The following is a 16,736-nucleotide window of genomic DNA, read 5'->3' as shown; positions in this document are numbered from 1 at the left end:
GATTAATTGTTCTCATTGTCAGGAAATTTCTCTGGGTTGGATCTCTCTTAAAAGTTTCCACCCATTATCCTGCTCTCAAGTGCTTTGGAGAATAAGTCAAGTCTTCCCTTGATTGCCCCTGTACTGGAAGACAGCTATCATGTCATCCCTAATCTTTCTCTTTATTGGGCTGGATGTATCTATTTCTCTTAACCATTAGCTTCCAGATCCCTCATAATCTTTGTTGCTCTTTACATTCTTTGTAGGATATCAGCATCTTTTTTGTATAGTGGTAACCAGAAGTTGACGCAGTATTCCAAGTGCGGCCTCACTATTGCAGTATAGAATGATGGCATCGTGTCTTGTGATTGTGATGATGCAGCTCTGTTGATGCAGCCTACGGCTACATTGGCTTTTTGGCAGCTGCAGCTTACTAAAGCTCCTTTCATTGTATGGTGGCTGGTAGTGATATAAATGGGAGGTACTATGGAGGCCATTTAGTACAACCCTAATACCATCTAGATCACAGGTCGGCAACCTGCGGCTCCCAGCCGCCCAGTGCACGCGCACCTCTTCCAACGGGCAGTGGTGCGCGCGCACCTCTCCAAATGGAGAGTGGCACCGCCTGTTTGGAGAGGTGCACGCGCACCTCCCCGAATGGGCGGAGGTGCGCGCGCACCTCCCCAAACCTTTGGGGAGGTGCGCGTGTACCTCCGCGCGAAGGGGCAGCGGTGCCGCTCTTTGAGGAAGCTGCCGCTTTCGGCAGCTTCCTCAAAGAGCGGCGCCGCTGCCCCTTCGCACGGAGGTATGTGCGCACCTCCCCAAAGGTTTGGGGAGGTGCGCGCGCAACTCCGGTCGTTCGGAGAGGTGCGTGCGCACCTCTCGGAATGGGCAGGGGCGCCTCTCTTTTTGAGGAAGCTGAGACGGGCCGCGGCAGCTTCCTCAAAGAGCGGCACCGCTGCCCATTCGCGCGGAGGTACGCGCGCACCTCCGGTCGTTCGGAGAGGTGCGCGCGCACCTCTCGGAATGGGCAGGGGCGCCGCTCTTTGAGGAAGCTGCCACGGCCCGTCTGCAAAGCTGCCGAAAGCGGCAGCTTTGCAGACGGGCCGTCGCCGTCGGGCAACCGGGAACCGGTTCCATCTCATTTTTAAAAAAAATGGCAGCCGTGTGCGTCCGCGCATGCGCAAAAAACCTTTTTGCGCATGCGCGTGCATGGACACACACACGCGGCTCCCTCTTTTTTTAATTTGTGATGGAACCGGTTCCCAGTGGCTCTTTTTCTTTTTTAGGTTGCCGACCCCTGATCTAGATAAATGACTGCACAGCCTTTGTTGAAAAACTTGGTGATGGAGCATTTGTCTGAAATGGTATAGGGTTCCCTGCCTAAGCAGGGGGTTAGACTAGATGACCTCCAAAGTCCCTTCCAACTTATTATTATTATTATCTATAACCTCAGGATAAGGTTTTTCTATTGTTAAATAGCTTTTATTTGTAAATCATTCAGAAAGTGTTGAAAGCACTATGGAGCAGTATATAAGTGCTATTGCTAATATAGTTAGGAAATTTCTCCTGATGAGAGTTTGGATCTAGTGGGTTCTCAGGAGCTGAGGAGAATAAATCTGTAGACTTGTAGGTCTCCCAAGTCTACAGTTCCCAAGTGTGTGCCTTGCGTGTTTCAGTATATTTTAAATTTGGACTTAACTAAAAAAAACTAAACTTAAAAAAAAGGGACGTGGTGGCTCAGTGGGTTAGGACGCTGAGCTTGTTGATCAGAAGGTCGGCAGTTTGGCGGGTCGAATCCCGAGTGCCGCGTAGCAGAGTGAGCGTCTGTTACTCGTCCCAGCTTCTGCCAACCTAGCAGTTCGAAAGCACGTAAAAATGCAAGTAGAAAAATAGGGACCACTATGGTGGGAAGGTAACAGCGTTCCGTGCGCCTTTGGCGTCCAGTCATGCCGGCCACATGACCATGGAGACGTCCTCGGACAAGCGCTGGCTTTTTGGCTTTGAAACGGAGATGAGCACTGGCCCCTAGAGTCAGATACGACTAGCACGCATGTGCGGGGGAACCTTTACCGTTACCTTTATTTAATAAAGGGGACTATTAAATATTTATTGTGGCCTAACGGCACTGTGATTATTATTGCCCTTAGTGTCCTTAGAGATTCAAAAATTATTGAGTCTCTTAAGAAAATTAAACCAAGAAAGTTTGGGGATCTCTGTTCTAAGTCCTTTACCATCTTCATTGCTCTTCTCTGTGCACTTTCCAGTTCCAAGCTGTTCTCCTTAAATTGTGGTGAGTCAAACTGGACAAAATATTCCAGGTGGAGTCCAGTAGTGCAGCATAGAACTGCTTTGTTTTGATGAATAAAAATGTTTCTCAGTCCTTGTTAATAGGTTTATGAGATTTAGATTTAGATTTTATTAGATTTATATACCGCCCTTTCCCGAAGGACTCAGGGCGGTTTACAGGGCATTTTAAAATCACATCAATATAAAATGCAAAGTTAAAAGAGAATTAAAAGATTAAATTATCCCTGAAAATAAAACCCCAGTTAAAATTCTTAGCCTGGGTCAGAGAGCTCAAAGAGCCAAGTCTTCAGGTCCCGGTGGAATGAGCAGGGGCAGGGGCAGTCCTGAGCTCCATGGGTAGCTGGTTCCAGAGGGTAGGCGCACCCACAGAAAAAGCCCTCTCCCTGGGTGTTATCCGCTGGCAATCTTTTACCGGCGGCACCCTGAGAAGACCTTCCCTCTGCGAGCGCACTGGACGAAGGGAACTTGATGCTGGCAGCAGGTGTTCCCTTAATATGAGAGATCTCATATTAATTGTTATTTGGCCATGAAACTGAATCTGTGTTTTGTCTCAGTATGTAACAAAAAAACCTGAAAGAAATTGGTATTAACTTGGATCAGGCAAAAAAGGAGAAGGCACATTTCATATGGTGACTAGAATTTAATGTAATTTCAGATACAAGAGGGAATGGGTAGGTGAAGAGAATGTAAATAGTATACTCTATGATGGGTATATTCCCTGGTGAAAATAAGACTCATCTTTTGAAGTAGTAATTTTTAAATTTCTGCAGTCTGATAATTACAGCAAGGATGAAATGGTGAAAATAAAAGAAGAAATCAGTGCTCTACAGGATAATGTATTTCAGGAAATATATAAGGAACAAGAAGAATATGTAAGTACTCAGTTATATTAGCATCTATGAAAAAGTCATTTTCTGATCCTGAAGTTCATTTTAGGTATAATGGTATAATGGTATAATGCCTATGAAATTAAGACAGATGTCAGTTCCTTCATCTCAAACAAAATTGTAGCCTTCTGTGTCATATAACTCAAAGACCAGTAGAGCCAAATTAAACATATTTTTCATATTTATAAATGGATATAGATAAAACAGAAAAAAACTGTACTTTTGTTCATGTTCCTCCTAAATATATGTCCAGAAGGAAAAATTGAATATATTGTCAATATTTTAATTTATTTACATAAAGAATTTATGAGGTTGCCCACCTCATCCTAGTGACTCTGGGCACTAGAAATACAAAAAACACAAAATAGAAATAGAAAAAAATAAGTAATTTCTCAATTTTAATGGATATATTATCTGGTGCAAATAATACTTTAATCTTTTGAAGTAATTTTTAAATTTATGCAATACGTCTGATGAGTACAGTAGTTTTGAAATGGCAAAAATAAATACAATGCTGCCGAGTCTGCAAACACGGTTCAGATAAATGCACCCCAAAACATACATATTGGCCTCAGCTAATATCCTGATCACAATGCCTGGGAGAAGAATCAAGTCTTCAGACTTTCCAAGAGTTACCGGGTCAGGGCAAACTGAATCTTAGCGGGACATAGAGATTAGAGAATTGCTCTCTGATTTACCCCAAGAATCTTTGGCATTTTTAAAGTGTCCTATTATATGGAACTGTAAATGGCAGTAGATGGAAAGTAGATATATTCTAAAGAAGTTGGCTACGGATCCCTACTCATGACCTTTTTTCTATCAAAAACTGCCTTATTTGGGGAACAAAGTTAGTAGTGGGTACTACCACACATATACAGGGATATTTTTCTTCCTTTGTTTTTGAGAATCAGAGTTTATTGCTAGATTTGGTGTCAGTTACCATCAAGAAGAAGCTAATGGTTCCCCGTCTTGTTATAAACACAAATAAAATGGGGTTCACACCTGGCTTTGTTCTTAAAATTATAGACAAATATGGTTGATAGTGCAATTATCTATGCTTTGAATTCTCATCACATGCTTAGTTTAAAAAGCTATAAACAACTATAGATGCTGCTCTACCGAAGAATGAAGACACAAGCGGAGCTATGATGATGCCATTTCTTTGGGACAAAAGAGTTGCTACAGAACTAGAAAGTTAAATCTTCTGCATTGAAGGAGGAGGATAAAGAGAGATTTAATTGTCCATGAATATTTACCTGCTCATTGCAGAGTCACTGTTGTGATACTACAGAAAAAAACATGCTTCCAACATACTGCTGGATATTATTTTAATATTGTAATTGTTACTGAAGACTTTTTTTTCCTGATTTAGGAAAAGCTTAATCATCTAGTTCAAAAACGTTTCCCTGAGCTGCCACTCCTTCATCCTGAAGTAGGAATTTTGAAGTATATGGTAAGATTTGTGTTTCCTTTACAAAGCTAAGATTGATTGATGTATCTTTGACAAAAGCAATTGGCAGTACTAGATGTGTTTTAGCAAAACAAAAATAATGGGCAGAAAAGTTGATCAAGAAAAAGGATAACAAGAAAGCAATCTAAAGAACAAGGAAACAAAGAGGAACAGAGCTGACTTTTCCTTTTACAAGAATTCTGTACTGCTGTGTGTTCCAGAGGCAGGAATCTTTTTAACCCTAAATGTGACTCGTCTTATAATCTGCCTGTTAAACAGCCTTCTGAGTAAATGTGGTGACACAAAGTTTTTTACTACCAGAAGTGGGATGCACATAAATATTGTGTACAAGTCTACGATACAAAACTGAGAATAAGCTTTTTTTAATATATATTCTCCAGAACTCAGGAGGTTTGACTGTCAGTTTAGAACGTGATCTCTTAAATGCTGAGCCAGTGAAGGAACTGAGCACAAAACATCCTGTGATGTGCTCCACAATTCAAGGACAAAAGGTTCTCCTGAAGGTATGGTTTCTGAATGGTTAGCTTGTCGTTCTCCGCCCCCCCAAAAGAAATTACTGCTAATAAAAGACAAGCCTTTACGTAAGTTTAGGAAATATTAAAATAGCTGGGCTTATTTTGGAGCTGGAAACTACATTTATATAGTGGATATAAACTGAGATGTAAAAAAATCAGAACAAGATAAAACACTTCAGAATTTTTTCCATCTTTAATATAACATATAAGCTGTATAGTTCAATTGAAAAGCAAATCTTTTAGGGGGAAAAGTAATATAAAAAACATGGTTGCCTAAGTGTGCATGTCCTTAAAGTAATACTTTGCTGAACTACCGTTTGATTTTATTATAGCATTCAATCTTTTGGGCTAGGAGCCTACCACATGGCACATCTTGCTCTGGGAATCTTTGCCCATTTTTCCCTTCAAAAGTATTCCAAATCTATCAGATTGTGCACAGTCCTCTTCAACTGACCTCACAGATATTTTTATATATAATTTTTTATTGATTTTCCAATATTACAATTGTATATTTGAAAAGCAACGTGGTGTCTGGGTTACAATAGTTCCATTTCATACAAATACATGTTATTACAAATCACCAATTTGTTGTAGCCAATATTTCCTCTCTTTTTTCCTTTAATACGTATTCTTATCTAAACATTCTTATTTTATCTATCAGTTATTTAGTGGTTTTCTTACATTTGTCAATACTTTTATATATTTTATTTATTTTAACATTCCATCTTTAAAGCATCAATCACTTTATAAATTTTCCCAGCTTTAATTTTGCATTAATATTAAAGTTAAACGTTTGAAGTTTCTCATTTTCATATTTCTCAGTGACCCCACTTCCCTTTATCACAGTTCTCTCCAATACCTAATAATCTAGATACACATCTTATCTATCTCATTTCCATATCAACAGGTTAATACAATATAATATTCTTGTTTTCATTATAATTTCCACATACTGTAAATTCAATAACCAAAATTTCTCCCATTTCAGCATTTAATGCATCCTTTCTCTTCTCCTTTGTATGTGCTCTCTCATGCTTAGACTTATAATTTTATTCTTATCACTACATCCAAGTATATTAGTTACATTATATCACTCTTAACATATATACGTTTTAGTCAATTTCATTTAAACGGCTCAATATTTCAATTTAACTGTTGATATCCACACATCTAAGTTTTTTAATTAGCCAATATTTTTATCTGCACTTCAAAACAGTTCATAATCCAAATACAATCCTGTCTATTTAGATATTTTCCATTTCAGGCCTCTTAAATATATCCCTCCTTCTTCAATCTTATTCTAGCTTTTTTCCTTTGCCATGTCATTTTCCATTTCTTTGCTTCAGGGTCATCAAAGAGTTCTTGTGTTGTATCATATTGAAGTCACCCTCCAATCTCCATTTTGGAAGGGTTGAGGGGTCTGATAGAGGTACCATATCTTCTCATTATTTTCTCCTTTTGGCGTAGTTGTCCTGGACTGTTTTTTCTTCCATCTGTTTCTCATTTTGATCTTCAGATTCCTTCTGCTTTATGTAACAAATTTTTTCCTCCATCAATTTTGTCATGTTTTACCTGTGCTTGTTGAGTAGTTAGATCGTCTGTCAGAGTATTGTTCAATTTCTTCTGTCATGTTCTGTCCCAATAAATTATTAGTTGTAGTCACAATTTGAGTTTGCTTATCCAAGACGCTTTCTAGTTCTTTTTCAAAAACTCTTATTTCATCACCAGCTGTAGAAAGGAACTGATAATTTGGCAGGTTATTTTCATCATAGCATAGATTTGTTTTTGTATTTCTTCCATGGTGTACTCTCACATCCGGTGTTCAAGGTTAGTCTTATCTTGTCTAAAGTGTTAGCCAAGTCTCTCTCTCTCTCTCTCTCTCTCTCTCTCTCTCTCTCTCTCTCTCTCTCTCTCTCTCTTTTTAGGGTGTCAGATTGCAATTTCAGGTTTAGCCACAAGGTGTCCCTTAAGTGCTTAGAAAATTCTTTTCAATTGTTTCTTCTGTTTTAGAAGAACAGAGCCAAATTTTCAAATAAGGATAGGAAGTAAGGAGTAGATAGTCAAAAGCTTTTAGTCCACAAGTTTTTTTTAAAAAAGGAATAAAGTTCTAGTTGAGGTCCAATTCGTTTTTCAATGTTTCTTTTTAAATTACCCCTGGAAGTTCAATCGCCGCTGTTGAAATCCCTCCCTCTCTGCAGGGGGGAAATTGCTTAGCTGCTTATTGGAGTATAAGAGTCCTGAGTCCTTCGGGAGAAGGGCGGTATACAAATTTAATAAATGAATGAATGAATGAATAAGAGAGGTTGATCTTACCTAGTCTCTTCCATGCTGCTTTATTGTTGCTTGGTGGTAAATGTGACTTCGGCTGTCTGCAGCCTAGTAACCGGCCATGTTGCTATGGGCCGGTCTTTTGTCCGCTGGTTCGAAGGGAATGCAGGCACCAACGGGAGAGTTGTGGCTCCCCCGTGTTTCTGCAAAAGCCCCTTCTTGCTGATCGCCTCTCCAGGGCAACTCTTCGGCCCTTTTAGAGCCCCCCAGTGATGTGAAACTGGACTTGGAAGACGAGAGTCGCCCTCCAAGCGTCCATAACTGCCGCATCAGCAAACTGGAAGTCCTGACCCCACAGATTTTTAATTTGATTTCAGTATGGACTTTGGCTGGGCTATTTCAAAACTTTGAACTTCTTCCGGTGAAGCCATTCTCTTCTTCTTCTTCTTCTTCTTCTTCTTCTTCTTCTTCTTCTTCTTCTTCTTCTTCTTCTTCTTCTTCTTCTTCTTCTTCTTCTTCTTCTTCTACTACTACTACTACTACTATTACTACTATTATTACTATAATAACTTTTATTCATAAAACATGAAACTCAGTCAACTGAACACTCAAATTGACTGGCACTAATGGTTGAGACGGGTTGCTGCCAGCATCCTAGGTATCAACCAGGTATCTCCTTAAAATGTAAGATGTTCCGAGTGGTGCAGTTTTTTGAAGCTTTGCTGGAGTTATTGCAGGAAGTTGCAATTTCTTGATGTATTTTGCAAAGTTTTTGGACATAGTTCCTAGTGCCCTGATGACAATGGGTATCACTGTTACACGTTTCATCCATAATCGCGCAGTTTCGATGGCCAGATTGTGGTATTTTGTAATTTTTCCCAGTTCGTTTTCTTCGACTCTGGCATCTCCTGGTATGGCGATATCAATCAACTGTACACTTCGGTTCTCTATGACTGCAATATCTGGCGTGTTGTGTTCCAAATGGTGATCTGTCTGTATTTGGAAGTCCCACAAGATCTTCACCCTCTCATTCTCGACAACTTTTTCCACCCTTTGTTCCCACGACTTTTCAGACACAGGCAAGTCATATTTTTTACACAATGACCAGTGGATTAGTTTAGCAACTTGGTCATGTCTAGCATTGTAATCAGTTTGCGCGATTTTGCTGCACTCACATATTAAATGCGAAACAGTTTCAACTTTGTCGTTGCAAAGTCGGCAATTTGGATTGTCAGTAAATTTTTGTATCTTCGCTTTCATGACATTAGTTTGTAGTGCTTGTTCTTGAGCAGCCAGTATTAAGTATCTGTTTCTTTCAATAATAATAATAATAATAATAATAATAATAATAATAATAATAATAATAATAATAATAATAATAATAATAATTAATAAAGTTGGAAGGGACATTGGAGGTCATCTAGTCCAACCCCCTGCTCAGGCAGGAAACCCTATCCCATTTCAGGCAAATGGCTGCCCAGTCTCTTCTTAAAAACTTCCAGTGTTGGAGCATTCACCGCTTCTGGAGGCAGGTTGCTCCACTGGTTAATTGTTCTAACTGTCAGGAAGTTTCTCCATAGTTCTAGGTTGCTTCTCTCCTTGATTAGTTTCCATCCATTGCTTCTTGTCCTGCCTTTGGGCGCTTTGGAGAATAGCTTGACTCCCTCTTCTTTGTGGCAGCCCCTAAGATATTGGCACACTGCTATCAACCCCTCACCCTTCTCTTCATTAAACTAGACATACCTAATTCCAGCAACCGTTCCTTATATGTTTTAGCCTCCAGTCCCCTAATTTGGGTCATTGTGTTGAAAGGTGAAATTCCTCTTTGTCTTCAGCATTTTAGCAGCAGCCTGAAAATTTTGTGCCAAAATTGACTGATGGTTGGAACTATTCTTAGTTCCCTTTGTCTTGATTAAAGACCCAGTTCCAGCTGAAGAAAAGCTGCCCCAAAGCATACTACTGCCACCACTATGAACTGTGGATATGGTGTATTTTTGGTGATGTGCAGTATTGTTTTTGCACCAAACATATTTTTTGGAATTATGGTGAAAACAATCAGCCTTTTGACACATGCTTTTATCAGACTTGTGTATGGGAGATTGTTGCCATATGTAATACACAATCAGTACTTGCCAGAAATCCCTTTAACTTCTTTAATGTTGCTGTTGGCCTCATGGCAGCTTCACAGTTTTCTTATTGTTTTTTCCCATCAATTTTAGAGGGACATCCATTTCTTGGAAATTGATGATGCCATTTTTTCCCACTTAATGATGATTATTTTCCCTGTGTTCCATGGTATATCCTAATGGATGCCTTCCAACAATGAGATCCCATTGATGCCTTGTAAGCTCTTTGCAGGCTATGGGTTTTGCTTTAAGAGGCAACTGAGTAAATGTCAGAAAATTCCCACTAGAACAATTAAACTTTATATAAGCTTGATCAGAGTCACTTTAATTAATGACAGGTATGTATTGACTACTTTTTAACATCGGTTTGAATGTGATTACAGCCACATCCCTAGGGTATGCACATTTATGCAGCCAAATTATTCTAGTTTTGTGTTGGTGTTTTTTCCCCTAAACCACTTCAACTCCCAGAATTCCTGAGTCAGCTGACTCAGGAATTCTGGGAGTTGAAGTCCATGAGTCATAAAAGAGCCGAGGTTGCCTACCCCTGCCCTAAACAATTTCAGTTTATTTTTTATTTGTATTATACAGTTTATATGTTACGTTGAAGGTGAAAAAAAATCTGAATCAGCAATTTAAATCCACTTTTTAGAAACCATGCTGGCTGAGATTTCTGACAACCATGCCATTTAAAAAAGCCAATTACTATGGCAACTTGAAATAGTGGTAAAGCTTATTTCTACTTCTAGCTCTCCCCGTGTTAGCAGTCACCGTTCCTGTTTGTTGACTTGACAGGTATTCAGGATCATTTAAAAGGTGACACACATCCTAATCTTGGTGAAAAACAGCTTAGGATAGTGGACAATACATGTCTTTGGATAACTACCTAGAAATTACACACGTGTTTATTTAGATTATAGACTACAGTTTTTGCCAAATGTAACTCCTCTCCTATTCTTATCTGTCCTTCTAAATGTCAGTGATCTGAAAGTGAGAAACAATATTACTAGAATGCAGTTATTTTCATTTAGAAATTGTGGGCTATAGTATGTACTTTATATTCAAAAGCAATAAAGATTCCATTGATTAATTCAGAAAATAGAATCATTATTTGGCAGAAATGGCTCCCTTTTTCATATTCTGGGAAATAGTTTAATAATCTCACAGAACAGCTTTTTACTCACCCGAATTTACCTTTTCAGGGATATATTGTGGATATGAATATTGAAACTCAAATAATAGAAAGAGCAGCAAAGTATCACAAAGTTTGGAAAGAATTAAGGGAGGAATCTTGTTTAATGCAACCAATGTTCCTGTTTTTATGCAAGGCAAGTTGTACATTGAAGTGTATTTTTTCCCTTTGTTTCTTCTGCATAAAAAGTTCAAAGATCTCATAAACAAATCCTTTCCCTGTTTTAAGATAAGACTCTTTAAATTTGTATAAATGATATAAAAACACAAATAGGAAGTGTTTCATTGGCATGATATTTGATGTTTTCTGTTCCTGCACATAAAACTTTTGTTTTTATTTGTTAAGTCGGATCCTATGGTATATTTAATGATTCCATACTATGCTGGAGCAGACCTGGGGACATTGCAGATGACAGCACCTTTAACCCCACAAGTAAGTAATCTGATAGTGTGAAAAGAAATCACCTTCTTGAATTTCTAAACCAACCTTTTACCCTTGCATTCCTTAGTTTGTTAGGTCCACTAACTGGGAATTGCCATTCTAAAATATCTAGACATCATTAAATTTGGAAAAAGCTGTTCTAATTAGTGAATGCAGGTTTTTTTTACGGAGTATATCTTCCATAGCTACACAATCAAAGTAGCTCATGGTTGATATTAAAGCTGTATTTATAGTTGGAAAGCTTCAGAAGCATGCAAATAGTTTTTATGAGTTTTCTATAGATACCTGGGATATTTTTTTGGCTTGTATTATTTTTGTTTTAAAAATACTTCCTTTAGCAAATTAAATTTAATGTCAAACATCTTCAATCCCTTTTCGTAAATTGGTAATCAAAAATATATTTAAGATGCTCCTATACTATATTGATTGATATAGTATACTAGGGCTTTTCAACCGCTGGTAGGCATACCACTGGTGGTACGTTGGCACCTGGCAGGTGGTACGCATATGGCAGCTTGAAAAGCACTGCAAAAAAAAAAGTAAAAGTGGATGAGGTGGTGGCAGTGCCAAACAGGCCTGTGGGAGAATCAGCAGGAGCTGCGCTAGGTGTTGCCTGGGTCTTACTGAGAGTCCACAATTGGCACATGCAGCTACAACTGATTGGCGGCAGGTCTAGGCTCTTTTGCCTCCTACCCTTGGCCACGCCTCCTCCTTGAGCCTCCCGCCTCTGCCCATTTGCCTCCAGCGTTCCTCCTCAGAGCAGCATGCGATTGCCGATAGGTGATTGCACGGGCTTTAGGGGGGTGCAGCTTCTGCCGTTGAAGTGGGGGCATAGGGGGGTGCGTTGGGGTGATGGTTGGCTATTCCCCCAAAGATTCCCTAACCTTAAAACAGCTCTTGGGTGGCAACAGTTACTGAGCATGAGGGGCTCAGGAGAAAGATGCCGGCAATGTTAACTCCCAAGACTGAGGGGCTCAGAGGCAGCTACGAGGAGGGGGGCAAAGAAAGGAAATCAAACCTGATTGACAGGGAGCATAGTAACCCTGGTCCTACTCTGCAGAGGGCAGATCCCCATCATCCCCAGCCTGGCAGGGGTCTTCCTGCTGCACTGTTGCAGGCAAAAGCGGGGCTCTGGTGAGGAGGAGGAGGTGGAGGAAGAGGGTTTAAGCAAGCTTAGCAACCGGAGTGGGGATTCTCCCGCAAAACAAATGTGCTTCGTGGGTAAGCTCCCAGCACGACAGAAGTGACCAAAACTTGCTGCATCCACCAGCAGATAGGTGATGGTGGGGAAATAAAAACCAAACAGCTCCCCCCCCCCAGCCAATCCTCAACAGAAACACTCATGACAACGAAAACCTTGGACAGGGGGAAGAGTGTGGCTGGGCGGGCAGGCGGGTGTCTTGCTCGGCTGTGGCTTGAGGGTGGAAGGGGGCAGTTTCACTCCCCCAAACGCTGCTCTCTCAGGAAAGCAGGATGAAAACTCCGGAAAAACGACAAGGAAAAAAGGTTAAAACAGAACAGTGTCTTGCGTTGTTTGCTTCCTTACTTCCTTCTAGCAATTTAAATATGTAAAGACCACAAAAGAAAAAAAAACAGGCTTTCTTTTGTTGTAATTCAGAAGGTAGAATTCTGGGGGAGGAGGGGGTGTTGTTTGTTTCAAAGGAAGTGAAAGAGGGGCTTTAGATGCGTGGGGTGGTGCACAGGCGAACGGTGATGGCACGTGGGGGTGCAGTCTTTTTAAAACAGCAAAACGAGGCAAAAAAAAAATCCCCCATTTCACCCCCAAGAGCTGGATGCGGATGTGATTTTGTTTTTTTCTTGTTCAGAAGAGACACTCTTCTGTTTTAACCTTTTTTTCTTGTTGTTTTTCGGAGTTTTCATCCTGCTTTCATGAGAAAGCAGCATTTGGGGAGGTGAAACTGCCCCCTTTCCCCCCCCCCCGCCCCCAAGCCACAGCTGAGTAAGAAACCACCCACCTGTGCTCTTTCCCTCTGTCCGAGGTTTTTCTTGTCATGAGTATTTCTGTTGAGGATTGGCAGCATTTGTTTTGGGGGGGGGGATCCCCATTCTGGTTGCTAAGCTTGCTTAAACTCTCTTCCTCCACCTCTTCCTCCTCACCAGAGCCCCCCTTTGTCTGAAACAATGTGGCAGGAAGACCCCTGCTGGGTTGGAGACGATAGGGATCTGCCCTTTGCGGAGTAGGGGCAGGGTTACTAGGTTTGATTTCCTTTCTTGCCCCCCCCTCACCCTCCCTGCCTCCCCTGTTTGTAGCTGCCTCTGAGCCCCTCGGTTTTGGGAGTTAGCATTGCCAGCATCTCTTTCTACTGAGCTCCTTGTGCTGGGTAACTGTTGCCACCCAAGAGCTGTTTTAAAGTTAAGGAATCTTTGGGGGATAGCCAACTAGCACCCCAACACGCCCCCCCATGCCCCCACTTCAATGGCAGAAGCTGCACTCCCTCTCCCCCACAAGTCCCTGCAATCACCTCTCGGCTTCTTTGAGTCAACCAGAAAGAGAGAAGGGGATAGAACAGTGCAAAGATTAATGTCAGAGAAACAGGCACAAGTTTCCCCATTAAAAGTGTGGTAAGTGGGTGTACAGATAGTCATCAACCTACAACCACAATTGAGCCCTAATTTTATGTTGTTAAGTGAGAAATTTTTATCCCATTTTATGACTTTTCTTGTCACATTTGTTAAGTGAATCACTGCAGTTATTAAATTAGTAACGTGGTTCTTAAGTGAATCTGGCTTCCCCTTTGACTCTGCTTGTCAGAAGGTCACAAAAGAGATCATATGACCCCAGGACATTGAAACCGTCATAATTATGAACCAGTTGCCAAGCATCCGAATGTAAATCACGTGACCTTGGGAATGCTGCAACGATCATAAGTGTGAAAAATGGTCATAAGTCACTTTTTTCAGTGCCGTTGTAACTTCAAACAGTCACTAAGCAAACTGTTGTAAGTCGAGGAGTACCTGTATTTTATTACCGTTTTCCATTTTTTTGATCTTCAAGTTTTTGACACCTTCCTAGGTGACTGGTGGTACTCGAATATTGCCATATTCTAAAAGTGGTACAATTGGTGAAAAACCCTGTAGTATACTATACTGATTAATTGGCTGTTGAATATGGAATATTCAGAGAGTTTTCTCCAATAATTTCTCTTGATGTTTGAATGTATGTATGTGAGTGTTGTGGATGTATTCAGTGTCACACTTTGTTTTTAGTGTTCTTTACAAGATGCCTTCTTTTTCCCCCGTGATTGATTATTGAATTTGCTGGCTGGCTTGCTCTTTACCCCTAGCCTAGTGCTTATCCCAAACAGCGTATTTTCCTCCTTCAAGAAGTAACCATCAAGACGTAAATGCCAGCTTCCATCATCCTCATCTACTTTCCCCCCCAAAGGCTGATTTGTGCCTATGTAGGACATCTTAGCCCTCCTGAAGCAGTCTGGCCAAGAAAAAGGAAGAGGTTGCAGTCACTCCCTTCTGACCTCCTTAGTAGCTGAGCAATGTGATTTTTTCGAAATCTACTGTACACCTATTAGTTAATTGTAAGAGGCAAAAGCAATGTTGATTTCAGATTCTCATATTGTAGAACCCATATTTAATGTATGTTTTTGCTGTAAAATTGATCCTAGTTAGCACTTTCTCCCGTTTTGCTTTCCAGAGAACAAAAAGATGTTAGAAATGTTATACGTAGAACTCCCATCTTATCCCTTGTCTAGTCATTAGCAGAGTGGGTGATCTTCCCCAGAAGAATGATGGAGGAATAAAAAAAAAATGATTCTGTTCTGTGGTCTCCAGCATAGTTTAAACAGTTATTAGTTTTTAAAATAACTGTTGACAAAATGTTTTCCACCTTTGAAATCTGAATTAATTGTCTTACACTACTGAATGAAGCCTAGGAAAATTAATGGTTTATAGGAAACTATAAATTCAGTTTGATAGAAGTTTTGAAAGTAGTTTTCCTCTTGTTTTTTCATTGGATGTGTAATAAGTATTTTTTAAAAATCCTTCTGGGAATATTTTGGCACTGATCTCAGGATCTTTTATCACTTTAGGAAACATTAAAAGTAATGAAAGGAGTGGCACGTGGTCTGTGTGCACTACACAAAGCTGATATAATTCATGGATCATTACATAAAAACAATGTGTTTGCATTGAACAGAGAACAGGGAATTGTTGGAGATTTTGATTTCACCAAATCTGAGGTAAAACAATGTTTTCATTACAAATAAATAGGAATTGCACAGTGTAAATTAATAGCACAAATACCACTTTTTGGGATGTTTAAAATCCAAGGAATTTGAGGAATTACTCAGTTTAGTATTTTGATCCTGACATGTTGTTTTTATTTATTAGCAAAGTATAACAGAGAAGAATCAATTCTTCAGTGGCATTATGATGGGGCCTTCCAGAAAAGTAACAAGATGGGGGTCAATCTTTAGAGTAATTATATTGCATAAGGAGGGAGCCATCACCGAGAAAGCCCTATTTCTTGGTCTCAGCAGGTGTATTTCCATAATGGATAGGATCAGCAATATACATTGCCTTCTTGCCCTGGAGAGCTGGGTGGATGTAAATGTGGAAAGGTAATATTTCAAATAAACTGGTCCCTGGCCATGTAGGGCTTTAAAGGTGATAACCATCATTTTAAGTTGCATCTGGAAGCAAACTGACAATCAGTGCAATTTTCCAAAAAGAGATGACACATGCAAATATTGTTGTTAGTTGCAAAGTCATGTCCGACTGATCGCGACCCCATGGACAACGTTTCTCTAGGCCTTCCTGTCCTCTACCATCTTCTGGAGTCCCTTTAAGCTCACGCCTACTGCTTCAGTGACTCCATCTAGCCACCTCATTCTCTGCCGTCCCTTTCTTCTCTTGCCCTCAACCTTTCCCAGCATTAGGCTCTTCTCCAGTGAGTCTTTCCTTCTCATTAGGTGGCCAAAGTATTTGAGTTTCAACTTCAGGATCTGACCTTCTAAAGAGCAGTCAGGGTTGATCTCCTCTAGGACTCCCCGGTTTGAATGCCTTGCAGTCCAAGGGACTCGCAGGAGTCTTCTCCAGCACCATAGTTCAAAGGCCTCAATTCTTTGGCGCTCAGCTTTTCTTATGGTCCAACTTTCACAGCCATACATTGCAACTGGGAAGACCATAGCCTTGACTATACACACTTTTTAGTATGCTGTCTAGATTTGCCATAGTTTTCTACCCCAGGAGCAAGCATCTTAATTCTTGGCTGCAGTCCTCGTCTGCGGTCATCTTGGAGCCCAGGAAAATAAAATCTGTCACTACCTCCATTTATTCCCCTTCTATTTGCCAAGAATTGAGAGGGCCGGATACCATGATATTGGTTTTCTTAATGTTTAGTTTCAACCCAAGTTTTGCAGTCTCCTTCTTCATTCTCAACAAGAGGCTCTTTAGTTCCTCTTTACTTTCTGCCATTAGAGTGGTATCATCTGCATATCTTAGGTTGTTGATATTTCTCTCGGCAATCTTAATCCCAACTTTTGATTCATCTATCCCTGCCTTTCTCATGAT

At 40.3% G+C, this 16,736-nt stretch overlaps 1 protein-coding gene across 1 annotated transcript in view; it reads left to right on the top strand.

Annotated features, from left to right (window-relative positions):
- The window catches only part of STK31 (serine/threonine kinase 31), a gene marked incomplete at its 5' end in the record, with an annotated part of 81,158 nt that overhangs the window by 48,450 nt on the left and 15,972 nt on the right, over window positions 1-16,736 (top strand). Inside the window, 6 exons of the mRNA XM_083376692.1 lie at window positions 3,060-3,161; window positions 4,549-4,629; window positions 5,028-5,150; window positions 10,759-10,884; window positions 11,094-11,180; window positions 15,254-15,403. Of these exons, the coding sequence (XP_083232818.1) occupies window positions 3,060-3,161; window positions 4,549-4,629; window positions 5,028-5,150; window positions 10,759-10,884; window positions 11,094-11,180; window positions 15,254-15,403 (669 nt within the window). The remainder of the gene's footprint in view (window positions 1-3,059; window positions 3,162-4,548; window positions 4,630-5,027; window positions 5,151-10,758; window positions 10,885-11,093; window positions 11,181-15,253; window positions 15,404-16,736) is intronic.

Source organism: Vipera ursinii (assembly GCF_947247035.1).
Source record: "Vipera ursinii genome assembly, chromosome: Z".
Lineage (NCBI taxonomy): Eukaryota > Metazoa > Chordata > Lepidosauria > Squamata > Viperidae > Vipera > Vipera ursinii.
Note: the sequence above shows the minus strand (reverse complement) of the source record. Positions and strands in the feature narration are given on the sequence as shown.